A 20,032-nucleotide genomic window follows, 5' to 3' on the forward strand; every position below is an offset into this window, starting at 1 on the left:
TGTTGTTACGAATTCTCGCAACAACCCCAGATATCCGATTGCGTGAATCGGATATCTCGGGTTGTTGTGAGAATTCGTGACAACATTTTGACGTTATAAGCAAGATCTATGCCACTCCCAAGCCCCTCATCCCTTGGGGGCTGTGTTGATGTCAAAGTCTCACATTGATTCAGAGACAAAAGTCTTGGTTGTTTATATAGTATAAGGACACTCTCACCACCCGTATACGCCTTTTTAGGACAAAATTGTGCACGTCTCAAGGCCCAAGGCATCTATCATATGTCTGGATCCGACATGCATCAAGAGTATATATAATAAGTATGTATAATACTGGTTGGAAATATCCCAACTGGAGTATCAATTGCCTCCATAATTTGAAAAATAAATCATCAAAAAGAATGTATGATAGAAGCAAAAGCACCATCATTGTAGACCACAAGCATCGCACACCCATCACAGAAACAACACAACACTAACTTACAATTCAAGAACAGCCCACCCGGCAAACACACTAAACTACAAACAAGTTCAACAATCTATAGCAACAACATTCCATGGATTTTATTCTTTGTACAATAGCTGCAACCCAACATCAACATTCTTCTTTTATACCAACTATAGGATCTTCTTTCAGGATGGTTCAAATTGGAAATTGTAATTGATTTTAGTTAATTTGTAGCTCGACATCCTGGTAGTGATCCAGGTCACTAAGGTCTTCTAGTGTGATTGATGGATATTAATAAGCGACTGATTATGATGAATAAATGGAGACGATCAGATGAATTTAAACATAAGTAAATATAAGAGGATGAACAACTGTTCAGTCAAAAACCAGAAACAGCCTCAGCTATTGCCATGCACATCAGATTGTCTATTGAACATGAAAACGATGAATACATCGATAATAAACATTAGTTATATATAACTCATTCATTCTTACAGCCACAAAAAAAGGAAGAAGAAGATGACATAAAGAGTCTAAAGTAATATTTTTCTACAGATGAAGGGAAGTATCAACATCAGAATTGTCAAAATTTCTTGAGGTGCTTGGACTGGTTGAACTCATAGGCCATAAGTTTGAGGAGGATGGGAATGTTATGGCTGGAAAATCAGGGCGCTTTCCTGAAGAGTTAAGTTCTAGAGAGAGTGAATCCTGTAGAGGTGGGATCATCGTCTCTGGCTGGAGAGACTTGTTGCGGTCATAACGCGTTGATGGAGCTATAGGATCAGACTCAGCAAACAGTTTTAACAGCTCTTTCTCTTCTCTCTTCTCTCTCACTCTTTCAAGCTGTCTAAATCTTTCTTGCAGAAGGGCGATGGAGGAGCTGACCATAGTTGAATCACCATTCTGCCTACCCATTTAAGGAGAATTTAATATTGGAGAGGTTTGAGCTATTCTTGTTATTTGAAGGGCTACATGAGCGTGTATATATAGTAGGTAGTTGTTCCCTATTGAACATTAGAAAATGCATATTTTAATTGATTCGGGGTGATGTAATTATAATTGAGAATCGGCTGCTGCGCAGGATTATACAAGAAGAAGAGTTTGAAAGCTAGTCTAGAGAGGGTTGGGTTGGTGGATGTGTAGGTAAAAGGACTTTTTGAAGGAGGATAAGTCTGAGGTAAAGAGTCCAAATGAAATTGGAGACTAGCTTTTGGAAGAATGCTTTGAAGCGAATCAACTGGTTAGGTAATGCAATGTCGGTTTCGTAGAATGTGGTGCATTTTTATGATGTGTTTTCAGAGGATATTATTTCTTTTATATGATTTCAACTCAATTGTTCTATTCTTTTCCCGTAAGTGGAGTTTAGGGAGGTGGGTGTTAAGAACTAGACAAGGATTATAAGGAATAATTTTTGGAGTTTTATGGTTCTAAGTAGAATTTCTCATGGATGAAATAGAAGGGAAAACCCACCAAATATGACCTCTTTGCCACTGTAACTATATAGTCTTTCACATTAGGGTCGAGCCTAACGGGTCCAGAGAGCCTGAACCATCAGGATTTATTCAACAACGTTGAACATTGAAAGAGCTTGGGCGATTTACAACAATATGATGATCATGTGTAATAGCACTTTCTAGACACTAGATCTCATTAAAAAATAAGATAAGAGCAAGTGTTAGTTATTGCTTTTGTTAGTCATATAATTGAGCAAGCGTGAAAAGAAACCAGTAGTCTGTTAGGATTATTAAACTGTTAGTGTGAAAGATGTTAAAATTTATTGTAATGTAAACAATGATAAGCAGACAACTGGTAATGCCAGGTCAACTACAATGATCCAAGAAAAATCCTATATTCTGCTTCCAATGCATATAAAAAATCAGAACAAGTCAAGGCAAACTCTTGCCATGCTGTGCTATGTTGTATTGTTGCTGATGTTCTCACTTGCTATTCAACAGCAAATACCAAACCCCATTACGCATTTTAATCAAACCCATCCAACTGCTGCAAATGCTAAAAGCCTTTGGGCAATTTAAAGTCACAGCTCAATGGTTGGCTCCGTTCTAAATATTACTTTTTCAAATTTCTCTCTTTGCAGGGCAAACATAGGATCAATTCAAGACATGCACACCAAATAGCTGAGTATTCATTCTACTTGGTTCTGTAATAAGCTTCAGTTATACATAGATTCATATTCAGCTTCAGTAACGCGTTGAGAAATAAAAACTTGGCCGTAGTTATTATATCAATGCTATTGTTTGCTGAAAACTAACGTTTCCATAGCCTTTAGGAAGAGCATGAGAGTGAAGATCTAGTCAGATTCATGCTTTTAGATAAAATTGTATCTACCAGCCGTTATATGAAAGATTTTCTCTGTGTTGTTTTAAATTGCAACCTGCAAACAATCTTAAGGAAAAAAACATAACCTAATCGAATAACATGAGTTCTCTGCATGGTTCTACCAAAGTGCATGATCTGAGAGCTAAAGCAATATTACCGTTTTGCTAATGACAGTCTCAACCAGAAGAAATAGTAAACAAAAAATAACCTTTTGTAAGTTGTTCACAACATGGCTACAGATGCAGTTTTCAGAACCAATCAGTAGATCCGCAACAAATTATAATAGAAAAAATTTGTATATTTTATTAATTATTATTGTTGGAAAAAAGAATTTAAAAAAAGAATGAATTTCTATGAGGTATACAAACACAAAATATGATTTATTTTGGTGTCATATTGTGTGTACCTTAATATCCTTCTATAACTGTCCTAAGAAAAACTGAGAGATACCCTTGGCTACATCAATACGTATCCTGCATAAAACAGAGTCAAGTATGTCAAATCCTCATTCCTATATGATTTAAACGTTTCTAAACCGATAGTGTTAGTGCTGAGCCAGTGTATGTGGAAAAAGATGCAAAAGATTGTAGTGCCCTACCATGATTTATATATTATAGCCCTAAAATTATTAACTAATGCTACAAGAAATTCCAAATTATTTGAAAACTTCAATAATCAGACTATTCTAGAATCCCATAATATGCTTCCTTTTGCATAGACCAAGGCTGCTTTTGGTACCCTATTCTAACACTATCCTATCCTAAAAAATGAAAAATGTGTTTGTTTTAATATTCTTCAAAATTCAATTCAATTCAACTCAAAACATTAACAATTACCTTTCTCAACAAAAATTTTAAAATTAACAAGAACACTCCCACCCACCCAAGTCACTATCACCCACCAGCAACCACCGTCGCCGCTAGCCGCTGCTGCTGCCACTGCCACTGCCAGTCGTCGGTGCCGGAACGATGCACGACCGATTGGATCTGGCCTATCGTGTGTCAATCTTACATTTTTCAACCAAATCCACCGTGGATTTGGCCGTTGACGACGACCATGTCTTGGTCATCGTTGACGGCCAAACAACGGCCAGAAATCTGGCTATGAACGACGGCCAAACAACAACAGCCAGATTTCTAGATGTCATTTGGCTGCCGTCAACGGCCAGATCATTGGCCATAGATCTAATCGGAAAATGCTAGATCACCGACTATGCATCATTCCGACGACTTCCAGCCACCGTCCGACAGTGGTGGCCGACTGTCAGCAATAGTTGGGTGGGTGAGGGTGTTTTTGTTAATTTATAAATTTTTATTGTAGGGGGTGTTTAGTTAAATTAACAAATTTAGGAGGTTAAGATAAGTTAAATATTTTCCAAAAAGGTACTAAACACATTCTCAGAATCCTATCCTATTTGATTAAATGCTATTCAGAATAGAATAGTATTCTAAAAACATAAACAAACGAAGCCTAAATATATTTTCAAAAAATAAAAAGGTTCAGCTACAGGTTATATTCATATCTACCCCAAAATTCACATCCCCAAGCTTTTCAATTTTTTTACCTGAATATTATGGGCTTCAAGTTGTTCCTTAAAAGCTTCCCCATCCTCATGTCTTTATGTAACACCCCAATCTCAGATTTGGGAAAGACAAGCATAACATCTTCTGGAGCAATTTTGGAACAAAAAAGCCATGAGAAGTTGAGCTGATAAGGAATCATTGGGGAAACACAAAATTGAAGCAATATGATAATCCAAAAACAAAAGTAAATAACAAATGTTGACAGAGGGAGGATCATTACCAGTTCTGGATGATGGAGCAATAAAGTAATGACAGCTGCAAAACTTATTTACACCTTGCCAGCAGAAAATTTGACATCTTGGTCAGATTATATCTAAGGCGTACTTTACCGATACACCCTTCTTTGTCTGGGAAACAATACCATACTGAGTTTCCTGGTGATGATGAACAGAAGCTCTAATTAATCCGCTTAACAAGATGATCAGTTTCAATTGATTTGTCTACTTTGGACAATTCACGGGCCAATACTGCATATGTCTGTGAATTGATACTGCAATTTCTAGATTCCAAAATGTGCAGAAACTTCAGGCAGAGATCTGGCAGCCCTTCCTTTATTAACCCATCAACCAAGACTGTCCATACAATCTCATCAGTATTCCATTGTTTCTCAAGCATGCTCTCCAGAAGATTCTGTGCTTCTTTTGAGCGACTAGTCCTGCAGAGAGCAGAAATAAGTGCTGCATAAACTGATAAGCGAGGCTCCATGCCACTGATCGTCATCAAGTTAAAAATTTTCAAAGCAAGGTCTACTTCTAAATTTCTACAATGAGCAACTAATAGAGAGCAAAAGATCTCTTTGTTTGGACACAAGCCTTTCTCTTTCATAGTTTCCACCAACTGATCTGCCACATAAGATCTGCCTTCTCTACACAGGCCATGAACTAAAGTACTGTAAGTATCAATTGTTGGTTCACATCCATTCTCTGACAATCTAGATAAGAGAGTACAAATCGAGTCAAGATTAGTAACTTTCTCGTATGGGCTGCAACTATAAACAGCATCATTTTGGGCCACAACCTTTTCAGTGAGCAATCGGGATTCTTTATGCAGCCCCTTCAACAACACACCATACGTTCGGTAGTTCGGTTTGCACCCCATATCAACCATCTGCTGAAGAAGAAGGAATGCATGATCAAGCCTCCCAAGCATAACAAAACCATCAATTAGTGAGGTATAAGTGACATGATCAGGAGCCAATCCTTTACCCTGCATTTCTTCAAGTAATTTCTCTGCTTCATCAGGCTTGCCCTCTTGACATAAGCCATAAATAAGTGAAGTATACGTGTATACATTTGGAACACAGTTTCTCCTCTCCATTTCATCGAAAATCTTAAATGCAAGGCTGGATCCACCATTTCGACAAAGTCCATCAATCAAAGATGTATAGGTAATGACATTTGGCAGCAATCCTTTCTCTGCCATCTTACTACATAATTTCTCTGCCTCAGAAAGCTGGTTCCCTTTGGACAAACCATTTATAATGGCATTATAAGTTTCAATCTTTGGACAGCAATTGTTCTTCTCCATCCTCTCAAATAATGACAAGGCAACGTCAATCTCCCCCTTCTTACAGTAACCATCAATCAGAGCAGTATAATTTACATGATTCGGACTTAAACCCCGTTCCAACATTTCACAGAAGAGACCTGATGCCGTATCCAGCTTACCACCTTTGCAAAACCCTGAAATTAGTTCAGAATAAGTCCACTCATCTGGTTCACATCCACTCTCCTTCATCATGTCCTGTAATCTCATAGCATTGTTTAGATTCCCCTTTTTGAGGTATCCACCAATGAGAGTGTTATACGTAACCACAGTTGGAGAAGGACCAGCTTTTATCATTTTATTGAAAAGAACCATTGCCCTGTCCATGTCACCCAAAGAGCACATTCCTTTAATAATTTCATTATACGTATTGGTATTCAGCAACTTATGATGTCCCTCGATCCAATAAAAAATCTTCAGAGCATTGTCAAACCTTTGAGCCTCACACAATTCGTTTATTAATGCATTGTAGGTAACTGTATTAGGGACCAAACCATCCTTCACCATTTTGTGGTACAACCCGACTGCCACTTCAAGATTCTTCACTCGAGCCAATGCAGTAATCAATGCCGTATATGTTTGCACATTTGGATTACAACCCCTCTTTTTCATTCTCCTCAAAAGCTCAATTGCCTCACTCATGCGCCCAACCTCACACAATGAAGAAATTGGAACAGTGTAAGTATAGACAGTTGGTTCAATCCCCTTCTCAATCATTTCTTCGAGCATGTCAAGCCCCTCATCAATTCTGCCCTCATTGCACAATCCATTAATCAAATTTGTATATGTAACTGAATTAGGATAACAACCCTCCTTCACCATTCTATCAAACACCTCAAATGCTTTATCCAAATTATGATTCCTACAATGACCTAAAATCAGCGAAGTATATGTAAATGTGTCCGGGCACATATCATATTGAAATATCTTACTAAAAATCAACTCAGCTTCCTTAACCTTCCCTTTATTACAGAACATATTAATCATAGTATTAAATGTCAATAAACTAGGCCTAATCCCATTATTCAACATCTGGGTATACACATTTTGAGCTAACCCAACCATATGGAACTTGCTCAATTGAATCAAAAGAGTATTAAAACCATACAAAGTAAACCCGAAACCAGAATTTTCATTCAACTCATTCAAAAACTCAATTACCCTTTTAAGCTCCTCCTCATTCCTACACGCTTTAATCATCAGTATCCTCACATGGTCAGCAGGAGCTAAGTTTCGGTCACGAACAAGCCTATTCAACATGGAAATAAAACAGCTCATATCACGTTTGTAAAATGGCCTCTTTGAGACCCAATAAAAGAACTGCAAAACTGAGTCTGCGTTCTTGTGCGTGTCAATGATTTTGGAGACGTGGTAGGGTCTCAGCTTGGGAATCAAGTGAGTGAGTTCCGGGTTTTTTTTCCATTGAAGATCACATAAAATTTCGCAGACTCTAGTAACCAAGTGCGGGGATTTATCTCCGGTTGAATAAAAATTGGATTTTGATGCAAAGAAGAGAAGCAAATGGAATCTTTTCAGGTGAAACGAAGGTGGGTTTCTGAGAAGGGGCTTTAACATTGCTTATAGCGATGTTGTGAGTTCATGAGTTGTGGTCGTTTCCACTTTTGTATGATACAAGTAAAAAATGTGTTTCTATAGGTTCCAAGAGATCTAGAGGTTTAAGAAGGGAAATAAGTTGACTCGGTGAGTAGGTGAACGTGGTCATTGGTAAACCATAGCTCTGCAGAAGCAGAGGTAGGAGAAGCAGTGAAAGGGTAATGAGAAAGATGGTTCGTTAAGGTGCTGTTAAATCCCTAAACTGGCCTATTTTAGCGGCCAATTAAACTTTTCTTAACATTTATCAAAATACATTTATTCCGAATGTTAAAAACAATAATTCTAAATGTTATAATAATTTTTATTTTATTTTTAGTTTGAAGAATATTTTTAAATAGTAAAATTTTATTTATTATCGTTATCATTTTAATATGAATAATACTACACATATAATATTCTCATATAATATTTCTCATGTAATATTACGCGACAAAAGATAATTGGTTGAAAGTTTAATTTTAATTTAAAATCAACCAATCATATTTTGTTGCATAATATTATACGAGAAATGTTATACGTATAGTGTTACTTTTTTAACATATATTATTATCGCACAGGTTAAAAGAATATTAAAACTTTTTTCTTTCTAATTTTTGGTTTTAAATATTGAGTTGAAAAGTGATGGTTANGGTCACGGCGTCGGGCTTGGCATCGGTGCATATAGGTCTTTTTGGTGGTTCTTACTAAATAATTTATGAGAACAAAGGAAATTTTGCTAACCTTCTTGTCGATGTAATCACCCCAAAATCTAGCATGAGCTCGGAGGCAAGGATGAGAAGGCAGCAATGGAGATTTATGATTCCAAACCTCGTCTATGTACTCAACTATGACGAGAGATTCACAAATGGGTTTACCCTTATGAATCAAAACTGGGATTTGCTTGTTCACAGGATTCATTTTAAGAAGCAAAGGACTCTTGTTGCTCAAATCTTCTTCTCTTGATTCAAACTCAACTTCTTTCTCTGCCAAAGCTATCCTCACTCTCGTTGCAAAAGGACTATGCAACAAATCCAGTAAAACTACTTCACTTGCCATTGTTACACAAATCTAATAACATGATACTTATAGAACTGAATGAAATTAACTAGGGCAAAAACCAGTATTTATAGTCGAAGTTACTGATCATTATTCATTAAAGAATTTATCTTATAGTTCATCATTGCTTGCGTCACCTTCTCCTCAAAGTCACCATGGTTCTCTGTTAATTTCCTATAGGCCAAAAGACATTTTGAGCCCCAATCTATTTTGAAAAGATAATTTCTCCTCCTTTGTCTATCTCATTTTCTATTTGACTAGGTTTGACCAAGCAAAAATTTCAGTTATACCCTTATTTTCATTATCGAAAGAATACATATCTTTAAAATTTAGAATAAGTCTATCCTGTCACTTATAAACAAGCCTAACACTTCCCTGAAATTTATTAAAAAATCATAAAGATTAACATGCGAATTGACTTTGTATACCCTGTGTATTTATCTTTGTAAGACTAACACTTCCCTAAAATTTATTAAAAAATGAATATTTTAAGAATAGCTTCGCAAGGCTTTCGAATCCTTCTTGCGAAGCTCTCTAACATCAGTTGTCTCTACAAAACCATTCGCAACCAACTCCCAAAGTTCTTGTGCAATAAAAAAGGTCTTCATTTTAATACTCCAGAATTCATATTTCTTCTGTTAAATATTAGAATCAAGGATTGCGAGAGATTGAGAGTAATATTTTTTGACATAGTTGAAAAATCTTACACAGAACTTCTGTCGAACACCTTCTGTGTACTGGAAAACAGCTTCCAAAAAATTGCTCTGCTACAGCAAGCAACCTCCACAATTTCAATGCCCACTTCAATCGAGCATGGCACTAATACTACAATTGTTGGAAATTGACCTTCTATGTTGCAACTCACGCTCAAACATGATACTTTGCAAAGTAAACAAAATGGAGAATAAAACAAGATAAAAATATAAGAGAAGAAATTTGACACGGTACTTATATTGAATTGAAGTGAAAGACATTCTGACATACAACAAAGACCCAAGCTTGCTCTTAAAGAGGAAATAAAACTCCAAGGTCTGTTTGGCTTGGAAAATGCTTTATTTGGATTATTAGTGAGATAAATTACTTTAAAAGTTATGAAGAAATATTACATCAATATGTTTAGTTAGATTAGTGAATATAAATAATCAAATTGGTTAGAAAGAATAAAATATTATTGATAGAAGCTTTTACTGAATTACCTTATTATTAGCAATGTTTTAAAACCCGGCCTGGCCCGGTCGGTTCAATCGGGACCCGGAAGCTTTAACAGGCCGGGTTTAAGTTTTTCCTATTCACCCAATACCCTAGGATTTTTGGTGATGATCGGCGAACAATTAACTGTCGGAATGTTGGGGCTTTTGAAGAGCTATTTCCGGTGAATGTAATGGTGGTGAAAGATTTGATTTCCAGTGAGTAAATCAACCGGAAATCGAACAAAACTGGCAGCAGCAACGATGAGATTTTTTCGGCGATTTATGAGGCTAACGGGGGTGGGGTGAGGGGGGTTTTGGTCTGGAAGAAAAGGGGAGTAATTCTGGGGTGATGGGAAGGGTTGTTGTTGCCGGAATCGATGCGATCTGGCCTGGAATGCCGACGTCGATGTCGGTGAGATCTAGCCGAAATCGAACCTATTTCGGCTAGATTTTGGGTATATTTTGATGGAAATGGGCTCAAGGGACGATTGAGGTTGCATCTGGGGTGTCGCCGTCGCTAATCAGTCGCCGATCGATTTGCAGTTGGGGTGTGTTTGATAAATTTCAAACCTATAGGGCCTTATAGAACTTTTAAGGGCATATTTGCTGAATTTTAAAAGTTTTTATCAACTGGTTTGACTAGCGGTCAAACTTGTTAAACCGGTCAACCTGAGACCCAGAAGCTTTGCCGGGTTTCACCCCGGGTTGGGTTTTAAAACATTGATTATTAGTATTATTATTTAAATAAATTCCTTTTAACCTTTTATATTTGAGAATTTAGGTAAAATACCCAACAACAAAGTATAAATTTGAACAAAATACCCTCAGCCACTCAAGACTACGGTAGGCCGTGACTCACTACTGCCGGCCACCGGATGTCAGTCCCCGTAATGGTGCACGACTGATGGGATCTGGCCAGTCTTGCGTCAGTAAGGACTTTTCTGGCCATGGATCTAGCCAAATTTGGCGTTTCTATGGTCATTTCATGGCCAAAGATGTGGCCATGAAAAGGCAAAATCTTTCACGGCCACATCTTTGGCCTTGAATGGCTATAGATCTAGCTATTTTCCGGCCATGGATTTATGATCCATGGCCATTTTTGGCTTTGTTGACAAACGGTCGACCATATAGGGTCAGTCGTGCACCATTACGTGGACTATCGACGGTGGCTGGCTGCTAGCAGTGGCTTGGGGGGTGGGGGTGATTTTGCTACAAATTAAAGTTTTATATGATTGGGGTGTTTTAGCAAAATTTTAAATATAGGGGGTTAAAAATGATTTAAAAAATAATAATATTTAGTAATCTATATAACATACTCACCCATTTATCCTCCCAATCAAACATATTATTCATCAATTTATTCAAACCAACCAAATATATTTTCTAAACATTCCTTGTAATTTTCAAGGTAATCGTTTTTTCCTTTAATATAAAATACTCTTATAATAAAACATTATATAAACCAAACGCCCCCATAAACCATAACAACATGGGGATTTTTGTAATTTCCAAAACCTCAGGGAATTTTTAGATATAATACTAAGCGGGAATTAATGTCATTGACTCAAATCATGTCCCTTTAGTTAATTGCAAGCGCCCAATCAGACACAATTTCAGAAAAAAAAAAAAGGGTGAGTTAGTAGTTTAGTTATGCAGGCCCCTTAAATCACCATGGGTTGTGTAAGAATAATGTCAGTAAGTTGTACTGCTAAGTGAACCCCTTAAAAATCGACAAGGTGAGTTCAACGACTAATTATGAAATCAAGCGTTACATATTAGGTGAGGAGAATGTTGCAGTTATATAAACCAACCAAGAGGTGAGTCGAACCAACTAGTGGAGTGTCAAACGTCACATGACCAGGTGGCAATGAGTTGCATTGTAAGTAGCCCTTAAAAAATGACCAATGACAAGAATGTTGCTGATCCATGGATAGAAATAAGAAATAGTATCGGATGAGTTGTGCCCTAAGTGGAACTAAAACGACCACTGGGGAGTTTGACACAACCCTTTAAAACTGACAAAAGGATAAGTTGAAATGTCCAATAATAAATATGGAACGTGAAAAAGGTGCCACGTGATTAGATGTGGGAGAATGGGATGATCCCACATTAAATAAAAAAAATAATATTACGGACACCAAACAATTACACCAAAATTGTGTACCGACCTACGTGTATCAGTCACGTGAATTTTTCTTCAATTTTTTTCTAATGAACGACCGTCCAAAAAATTTAGACGGGCGTCCCCATTTAAAGGACGTCCGCCCCTGAATAAAATACAATAAAAATTTTTTTATAAACATTAGGGACGGCCGTTCATCCGTTATGGACGACCGTCCCTTCATTTTGGATGGGCGTTCGCAAATAAGGGACGTCCGTCCTTAACCAAAATATGAAAATAAAAAAAAATAAAAAAACTTTAGGGACGGCCGTCCATAAATTTTGGACGGCCGTCCCTTATGTTGGGACGGGCGTCCATTCCTAATGGACGCCCGTCCATACTTTTTAAAAAAAAAAAATCTAAAAATAACTCTTCTTCTTCGTCCATAGCTTTTGGTTTTTGATTCTGCACTGTATTTTATCGCTAACCCAGTAAGCTTTTCTTGTTTTGTCACTCTTTTCTTTGTTTACTTCAATCAACTGGGAATTTATATTTTCAGGTACAGCGACATTTGCAGCTAAGAATTGAAGCTCAAGGGAAGTACTTATAGTCCTTTTGGATCTGAGCTGCTAACTCTCCTTATGGGTTGATGTTGACAATGGCTTGATATAGAGGGGGGCTCTTTGCCGGCGAAGCCGTGGCCTAAGTAGCCATTTCAGCTGGAGGCAAAGGGAGCATTGGCTCCTACAGGGAAGCTTTAGACTTTTCTTTCTCTTTATTTTCCCTGCTTATCCTTTGCCTCTCCAGAAGCCTGTTCATCACCTGAATTCTCCTCATTGCTTGCAACTCCCTCATATTTATAAGCCTCTGCTGTTGCTCTCTCTCAGCCGGCAGAGAACAAGAGCTCTCCAATGAAAAAACTCTTCTCTCACCTTCCCCAGAGTCCTTTCTCTGAGTCATGAATCCAGCCACTGAAGACGACCTTGTTAGCGAGTTCTTACCCTCGAAGTTAATTCCCAAAGAGAGTTGAAGATTGAAGTCTAGTTCATGAAGAGATTCTGAATTTGACTGTTGGCTTTGCTTTGGATTTTCTTTGTCAGGTGAAAACCTCTCCAAAAGATTTGTGGGGTGTTTTTTATTTTCCTTCATTACCACTCCATTGTCTCCCTCCATGTCAACTAAAGTTCTCCTCTTCTGTCATAAGAAACCAGACAATGTAGAAGCTCAAAAAGATGAAAGTAAACAAAGAAAAAGGTGACAAAACAAGAAAAGCTTACTGGGTTAGCGATAAAATGCAGTGCAGAATCAAAAACCAAAAGCTATGGACGAAGAAGAAGAGTTATTTTTAGAATTTTTTTTTTTTTTTAAAAAAAGTATGGACAGGCATCCATTAGGAATGGACGCCCGTCCCAACGTAAGGGACGACCGTCCAAAATTTATGGACGGCCGTCCCTAAAGTTTTTTTTTTATTTTCATATTTTGGTTAAGGACGGGCGTTCCTTATTTGCAGACACCTGTTCAAAATGAAGGGACGGCCGTCCATAACGGATGAACGGCCGTCCCTAATGTTTATAAAAAAATTTTTATTGTATTTTATTCAGGGACGGGCGTTCTTTAAATGGGGACGCCCGTCCCTGGTATATGGACCCCCGTCCATATAATATGGACTGGGGTCCATGTGAGTGAACGGCCGTCCAAATTTTTTGGACGGCCGTTCACTTGAAAAAAATTGAAAAAAAATTCACGCGACTGGTACACATAGGCCAGTACACAATTTTGGTGCAATTTTTTCGGTGTCCGTAGCGTTGTTGAAATAAAAATGGGTAAGGTCTAGGCTTATAATGTTAAATAAGCAACATCAACTGACGGACTAATCTATTGAATAATCAATAAACACTCAAACCGTGACGTGACACTATTTATGCTTATGTTGTTGCGATTACCATTACAATTCTCACTCTGTATGAAAGCTACCCTCTATTTCCCAACGTTGACCCTTATGATGGATCACGTAAGTCATATTAATGCATAAGACCTAAATGATCTACGTGATTGAATGGATGTACATATATTCATTTTATTAAAGATTTTCTTTAGCATTATAAATTTAAATGGTTTTTTTTATGAAAACTCATATAGTGGTAATCTTGTTTATTTTAGGCGAAAAATCCGAAACCCAAATATAGACTGCTTTTAAAAGCAACTAAATATATTACTCAAAGCTAATTGATTGGACATCCATGGAAATTTTGNTCGGGAGCGTTGGGATGTTGAGTGCTTCCATGGGGAAATGGATCCGTTTTGAGTGACCACAACCCAATCAAAAGGTTTGGAACTTGTACTTTTAATTTTGTAGTTTATGTGATGTTGATGTTGATACTTGGATTATGGTGCTGATGCTGCAGGTGTAATGATTATACAAAGCTTTACCGAAATAGAAAAACTCAATGAACTTTTAAATCTTGCACTCCATAACTTCGGTTCGTGAAGGGAGAACATTTTACTCCCCGGACATCCCAACTTTCCATTTAACAAATTGGCCCTGAAAAACTTTTTATTTTTTTGTGTTTTATTAAGAAAAGCTGACATGGCTGCAGGTGTGCCGGATAATTTTGCAGGTTGCTGGCAAACAATGAGAGGGAACTCCTCAAACTAGCTTGGGCTGTCAGAGTAGGCTACCGGCAAGGCATCTAAAATCAAGGCTGGTGGCTAGGAGGAGGCATCTACAATCAAGGCTGTTGGCAACCCATGGTACCATGAAATGATCTCAGACAGTGATTATACCGAATTTGAAAACTTCTCAAAGTGGCGGCATCTGCAATCAAGGCTGCTTGCAAGGCATGGTACCAAAGAATGATCTCAGACAGTGATTATACCGAATTCCAAAACTTGTCAAAGTGGCTTAGGATTTATTCTGTTTTGACAATATTATGAATGATTTTAAGTTTAAACTTTCAATTACATTAATGTCTCTTATATTTTGATCTGTGATGGATTAGACTGATATAAATGACTTCATTTTGCTGCTTATTCTTTTCGAATTTGGGAGGGAAATGAGTTATTTCGAAATTAGCTCTATAAAGACAGATTATTACATAATTCAGGAGAAATGTAGGATTCTTCTCTTTTTGTCATGATTGCTTAAGCGATATATGAGCGACCACATATATCTCTTAAGTGACCAAGATTTTTTCTCAAATGATCGCTTAAGCGACCAAGAGTGAAAGCGAAGAATCACTTAAGAGATACCAGAGGATCGCTTAAGCAATCATAGATCTGGGCAGATTTTATTCTGCCTCGGAAGAGATCGCTTAAGCGATCTGAAATCGCTTAAGCAGCCAAGAGTAAAACCGAAAAATCGCTTAAGCGATAATCTATCTGGGCAGATTTTATTCTGCCTCGGAAGAGATCGCTTAAGCAATCTGAAATCTCTTAAGCTACCAAGAGTAAAAGCGAGGAATCGCTTAAGCGATACCAGAGGATCGCTTAAGCGATACCAGAGGATCGCTTAAGCGATCATAGATCTGGGTAGATTTTATTCTGCCTCAGAAGAAGCAATCTTAAATCGCTTAAGTGACCAAGAGTAAAAGCGAAGAATCGTTTAAGCGATACCACAGGATCGCTTAAGCGTTCATCTATCTGGACAGATTTTATTCTGCCTCGGAGGAGATCACTTAAGTAATCTTAAATCGCTTAAGCGACCAAGAGTAAAAGCGAAGAATCGCTTAAGCGATACCATAGGATCGCTTAAGCGATCATCTATCTGGGCAGATTTTATTCTGCCTCGGAAGAGATCGCTTAAATCGTTTAAGCGACCAAGCCCCACTAACTAAACACGTAAAATGGGTTAAAATCAAAAGAGTAACTAAACACGTAAAATGGGTTAAAATGAAAGGATTAAAACATATTTGGGCCGAATCAGAAATAATAAAAGTTTTTAAGATTTGAAATTTCTCAAAACAAGCCCCACTAACTATTCACCTCGCTTAATCGAAATTCATTAGGGTAAAAATCGATTTCTTGAACCAAAGGGAGATAGTGCGATTTCCGATCGAACCCGCAAATTTCCACACTATATTCAATCGTAAACTCAATTTCTTGAACCCTAAACGGAATATAGTTGCGATTTTCGGCGATAAGTCACGATTTTCGATCGATTTCTTGAACCCTAAACTGAATCTGCGTGATTTCCGGTAATACAACCCACATTTTCGATCCAAAATACAAATTTTCACACCAAATTCAATCCAAAACCATGGATGACACTCACAATGATGAGGACAACCCAACGCCACTTCGAATCCTAGATTCCGGTGGCGCAAGTAGTTCAATGGCTACTCCGTGGATCATCCGATCAGTGAAGGTGGTCGACAGGGAAAGGAGACGCCGACGGCACAAGAACAAAGGGAAGAATCGGCAAATGGTTCTGAAGATGAGGAGTCAGGCAATAATTCAGGCTAGGAGGAGGATTCCGACGAGAATTCAAGCCAGGAGGAGTCTTCCAAGGATTTAGGCGACGAGGAGGAGGTCGGCGAGAACGAACAGGCCGCCGAAGCAAGGGTACGTTTTGAACTGTCGCTTAAGCGATCATTTGTATCATTTAAGCAATTAACCTCTTTTACTCCATCTGCCCAAATCTAAGATCACTTAAACGATCCTTTATATCGCTTAATTAAGTTGACTCTTGGTCGCTTAAGCAATTTCAGATCGCTTAAGCTATCTTTTCGAGACAGAATCATAGATATAAGATCACTTAAGCGATCGTGTGTGTCACTTAAGAGATTCTTTCAGTTAACTCTTGGTCGCTTAAGCGATCTTGCACGAGGCAGAGTCAAGATTTCTTAAGCGATCTGAAATCGCTTAACCGACCACAGTGTTGGTTTTTGTTGCTGATATTTTGTTTATTAGTTGTTTTGGTTTATTTTTGTTGCTGACATTTTGTTTATATCGATTGTGCAGATTATGCGGACCGTAAACTATACAGACTATGAGTTGGACCTTATAAGCGATAAGGTGCCCTACTTCCCTGTAAGGGTGACGGTCAGGTCAAGTTGGGAAGTTTTTGACAGAATACAGGACATTTTAGATAGAATTACACATGGTAAAAGAGATTTCAGTCGCACTTGTTTTGGTTGGTTTTTAGGACTCGGAAATCATTGGAAAAATGCATTTTGGGGGCAGGGAGTGCATTACATGTTGCTGCACTCAGTAAGATGCAATAAAAAAAAAAAAATATGGTTTGTGGTGGGCGGAAAGCCACTACATTTTGGTATGATAGAATATGCCCTGGTGACGGGCTTAGGATGTGGGGAAGTGCCAGATAAGAAGGCAGAGGCAGTAAAGAATAGTTGGGGAGCCAGATAGTTTTATGATAAGGTTTTGCAGGGGACTAAGTCTATTACAGCATAGGTATTAGAGAATAGGCTAGAAACATTTGAATTTACTGATACAGAGAAGATAAAAGTATGCTTGGTTTTATTTTTACATTCGATTTTATTGGCTGGTGACTCAACAAAAGCTGTTGAGAAAGATTGGTTGTTGTTTGCAAGCAACTTGAAGTTCTTTAATTCTTATCCATGGGGACTGAAATCATATGAGCGAACCATGAACAGCCTGAAAAAAGTAGACATGACATTAAAGCAGTCTTAATGGGAGGGGAAGGATAAACCAAGCACATACAATTTGTTTGGCTTCCCATGGGCAATGCAGGTAAATATTAATAGGTTTTTGTTATATTTTTTGTAACATATGTGTTTGAATTATGATATGGACTATTTTTTTTTTTTACAATGTAGGCTTGGATGTACGAGGCCATCCCTATCCTCGCTAAGGGGGGGGGAAGAGCAACAGTTTGGATGTGCAACAGCATTCAAATGGCTGGGGTAAGATTAAAGGACTAAGTTTTTGAATATGCAGTTGCTTTAAAATGTCGCTTCAATCTGATTGATTTTGTTTCTTATTGCAGGGAGTCGTTCGTCCCTTTCTCACCACTACTGGGGCTGAAGCGGAAGAGGACTATGTCAAATCTTTCAAAGCACTGGAGGATGCAAGCGATGAACGGATAGACAGCCCGATGTGGGACCTAAAAGGGGTCATGCATGTGATGGCAGTTGCGGGGCCACTGCTTCACAACGTGGTTGATGCCGAGGAGGATGAAGCTCCAATCGGTTGGAGAACCAAGGAAGAGGAGGAGGAGAGGGAAGAAGAGGTTCGTATGCCTCAGCAAACCGGTACAACAAGTACCGCTTTGCCGAGACATCGACATCGACATCGACATCGACATCGGTAGAATTAGGTTGTTGACCTCATAAACGGCTTGTTTGAGAGTTTTACAACAGCCGTTTATGCAAGGTTTGACAAGATGGAATAGTGTATGAAAAGGGTGGAGGAGAAAATGGATAAGCTGGGAGAGAAAGTTGGTACAGTAGAGGAGGAAGTTGGTACAATGGAGGAGGAAGTTGGTGGAGAATTAAAGGCGGTTGAAGTGGAAACTGGCTTGAAAAGAGAGAGTCGGAAGAGCAAGCTTGTGAAATCGTCTTATATGGTAGTGACACAAGTAAAGAAGAAGAATATTAAGAAACAAATGGAAGAAGAACTAGAAATAAAGGAGGTTGAGGAGGTTGGTGGAGGAAGTGGGGCGGAGATAATAGAGGAGGGCGAGGTAAGAGGCGAAGGAAGCAGGGATGTAAAAATGGAGGAAGCGGGAGGAAGTGGACAAGGGAAATTGCACTCAAATGTCGATTTTTATAGGCCAATAGAGGAAAAGAAAAAACTCTTCTATGCCTATTACAATGGATTAGGAAGTAATGACCATATGAAGTGTAAGACATGGGATTATCCCTGGGAATGGTTTAGGAAGTTATTGACGATGGGCACGTGGCTTGAGGACTCGATGAGTTATTTTCGCTTAATTTTCCTTATTTTTGCTTATGTTTTCCATACTTATCTTGTTGTTTTTATTTGATGCAGCACATCGATGAGATAGTGGCACTGATGAGGCTACGACAGACTACTGATGGTGATCTGTTGTATCCCGACTATGCCATCACTGATGTGGCGTTTGGCCAAAGGCTTATTTCGGAATATCGCACTTTAATTAAAAATATCGTTGCTAGTGGTGCAGTAAAATGACCGAAGCAAAAAAGATTGGCCCTAGTATAGTTGGACTGCATCCCTGATGATTATCATTTTGATGACAGAATTATGCAGTATATACGGGGGGATCAGCCCAAATATGGCCACAGTTGGGCCTTTGTTAAAAGAGTGTACTGCATCATCCTCGTCAAATAGAAGCACTGGATAGCAGTCGTTGCGTATCTCGAGGAGGGGTTGTTGAAGATCCTTGACTGCAACCCCACTATTTGTCGAGACAAGCAGTTGGAGGTCAAGTTGGAGCCATTGTCCACATGTTCCCACGACTGTTGCGTGATAGCGGGATGTTTGGGCACTTGGGTGATCAAGTACTAACCGGAAAGTGGCCAATTAGGTGCTCTACCGGCCCAATAAATGAGTCAAAGTAACTTTTGTATAAAACTAACTTATACAATACAATTGTTCTATAAGTTTATTCTAATGCTAATGTCTTCTTCCTATTGTAATGCTGAATGTGGGGTATATGCCCTGACATTTATTGAGTTTGACATGACCAACACCCCGATGGATGGGTTGAATGACGAAACAATGAGAGACTGTCGGGAGGGCTGGGCTGTCGACTACTTCCATGGGCAGATGGATCCGTTTTGAGTGAGCAGAACCCAATAAAAAAGTATGAAAGTTGGACTTTGAATTTTGTAGTTTATGTAATGTTGATGTTGATACTTGGGTTGTGGTACTGATGCTACAGGTATCATACTTATATGGAGCTTTACCGAAAGACACGGACTGAGTAAACTTCTCACCTACACACACTGTAACTTATTTATGTGTTTTTTTTTATTTACAAAAGTTGACGTGTCTGTAGGTTCCTGGCAAACAATGAGAGGAAACTTCTCAAACAAAGGCTGGTTGACAAGAGGAGAGGAGGCATCTGCAATAAAGGCAGCTGAGAAGGCATGGTACAAAACAATAAAGGGATTGTGCTGTGGTATTAAACTCTTTGGCATCAAAAAGTAAATTAAAGGCAGTGTATAGAAATTCTTGTGCTGTGGCTCTTCTTGCGGCAGTGTATAGAAATTTTTTGTAA

General features: G+C 38.4%; 2 protein-coding genes across 3 annotated transcripts; both read right to left on the minus strand.

Moving 5' to 3' along the window:
* Positions 1 to 994: 994 nt before the first annotated feature.
* Positions 995 to 1,360, minus strand: LOC116126324. The gene has a single exon (XM_031412015.1). The coding sequence runs from the start codon at positions 1,358 to 1,360 to the stop codon at positions 995 to 997; it is 366 nt and encodes a 121-aa protein (XP_031267875.1).
* A 1,763-nt stretch (positions 1,361 to 3,123) lies between these two features.
* LOC116126288 (pentatricopeptide repeat-containing protein At5g65560-like) lies at positions 3,124 to 7,666 on the minus strand. 2 transcript variants are annotated; one of them, XM_031411981.1, is made up of 3 exons: positions 4,586 to 7,666; positions 4,347 to 4,446; positions 3,124 to 3,255 (listed from the first exon to the last, which is right to left on the minus strand). In XM_031411981.1, the coding sequence occupies exon 1, from the start codon at positions 7,483 to 7,485 to the stop codon at positions 4,762 to 4,764; it is 2,724 nt and encodes a 907-aa protein (XP_031267841.1). In that variant the 5' UTR covers positions 7,486 to 7,666; the 3' UTR covers positions 3,124 to 3,255; positions 4,347 to 4,446; positions 4,586 to 4,761. The 2 variants fall into 2 exon arrangements, with proteins under 2 accessions (XP_031267841.1, XP_031267840.1); XM_031411980.1 differs by having other exon boundaries at positions 4,347 to 4,449.
* Positions 7,667 to 20,032: the final 12,366 nt, after the last annotated feature.

Source organism: Pistacia vera, unplaced genomic scaffold (assembly GCF_008641045.1).
Source record: "Pistacia vera cultivar Batoury unplaced genomic scaffold, PisVer_v2 Contig179, whole genome shotgun sequence".
In the NCBI taxonomy this organism is placed as follows: domain Eukaryota; kingdom Viridiplantae; phylum Streptophyta; class Magnoliopsida; order Sapindales; family Anacardiaceae; genus Pistacia; species Pistacia vera.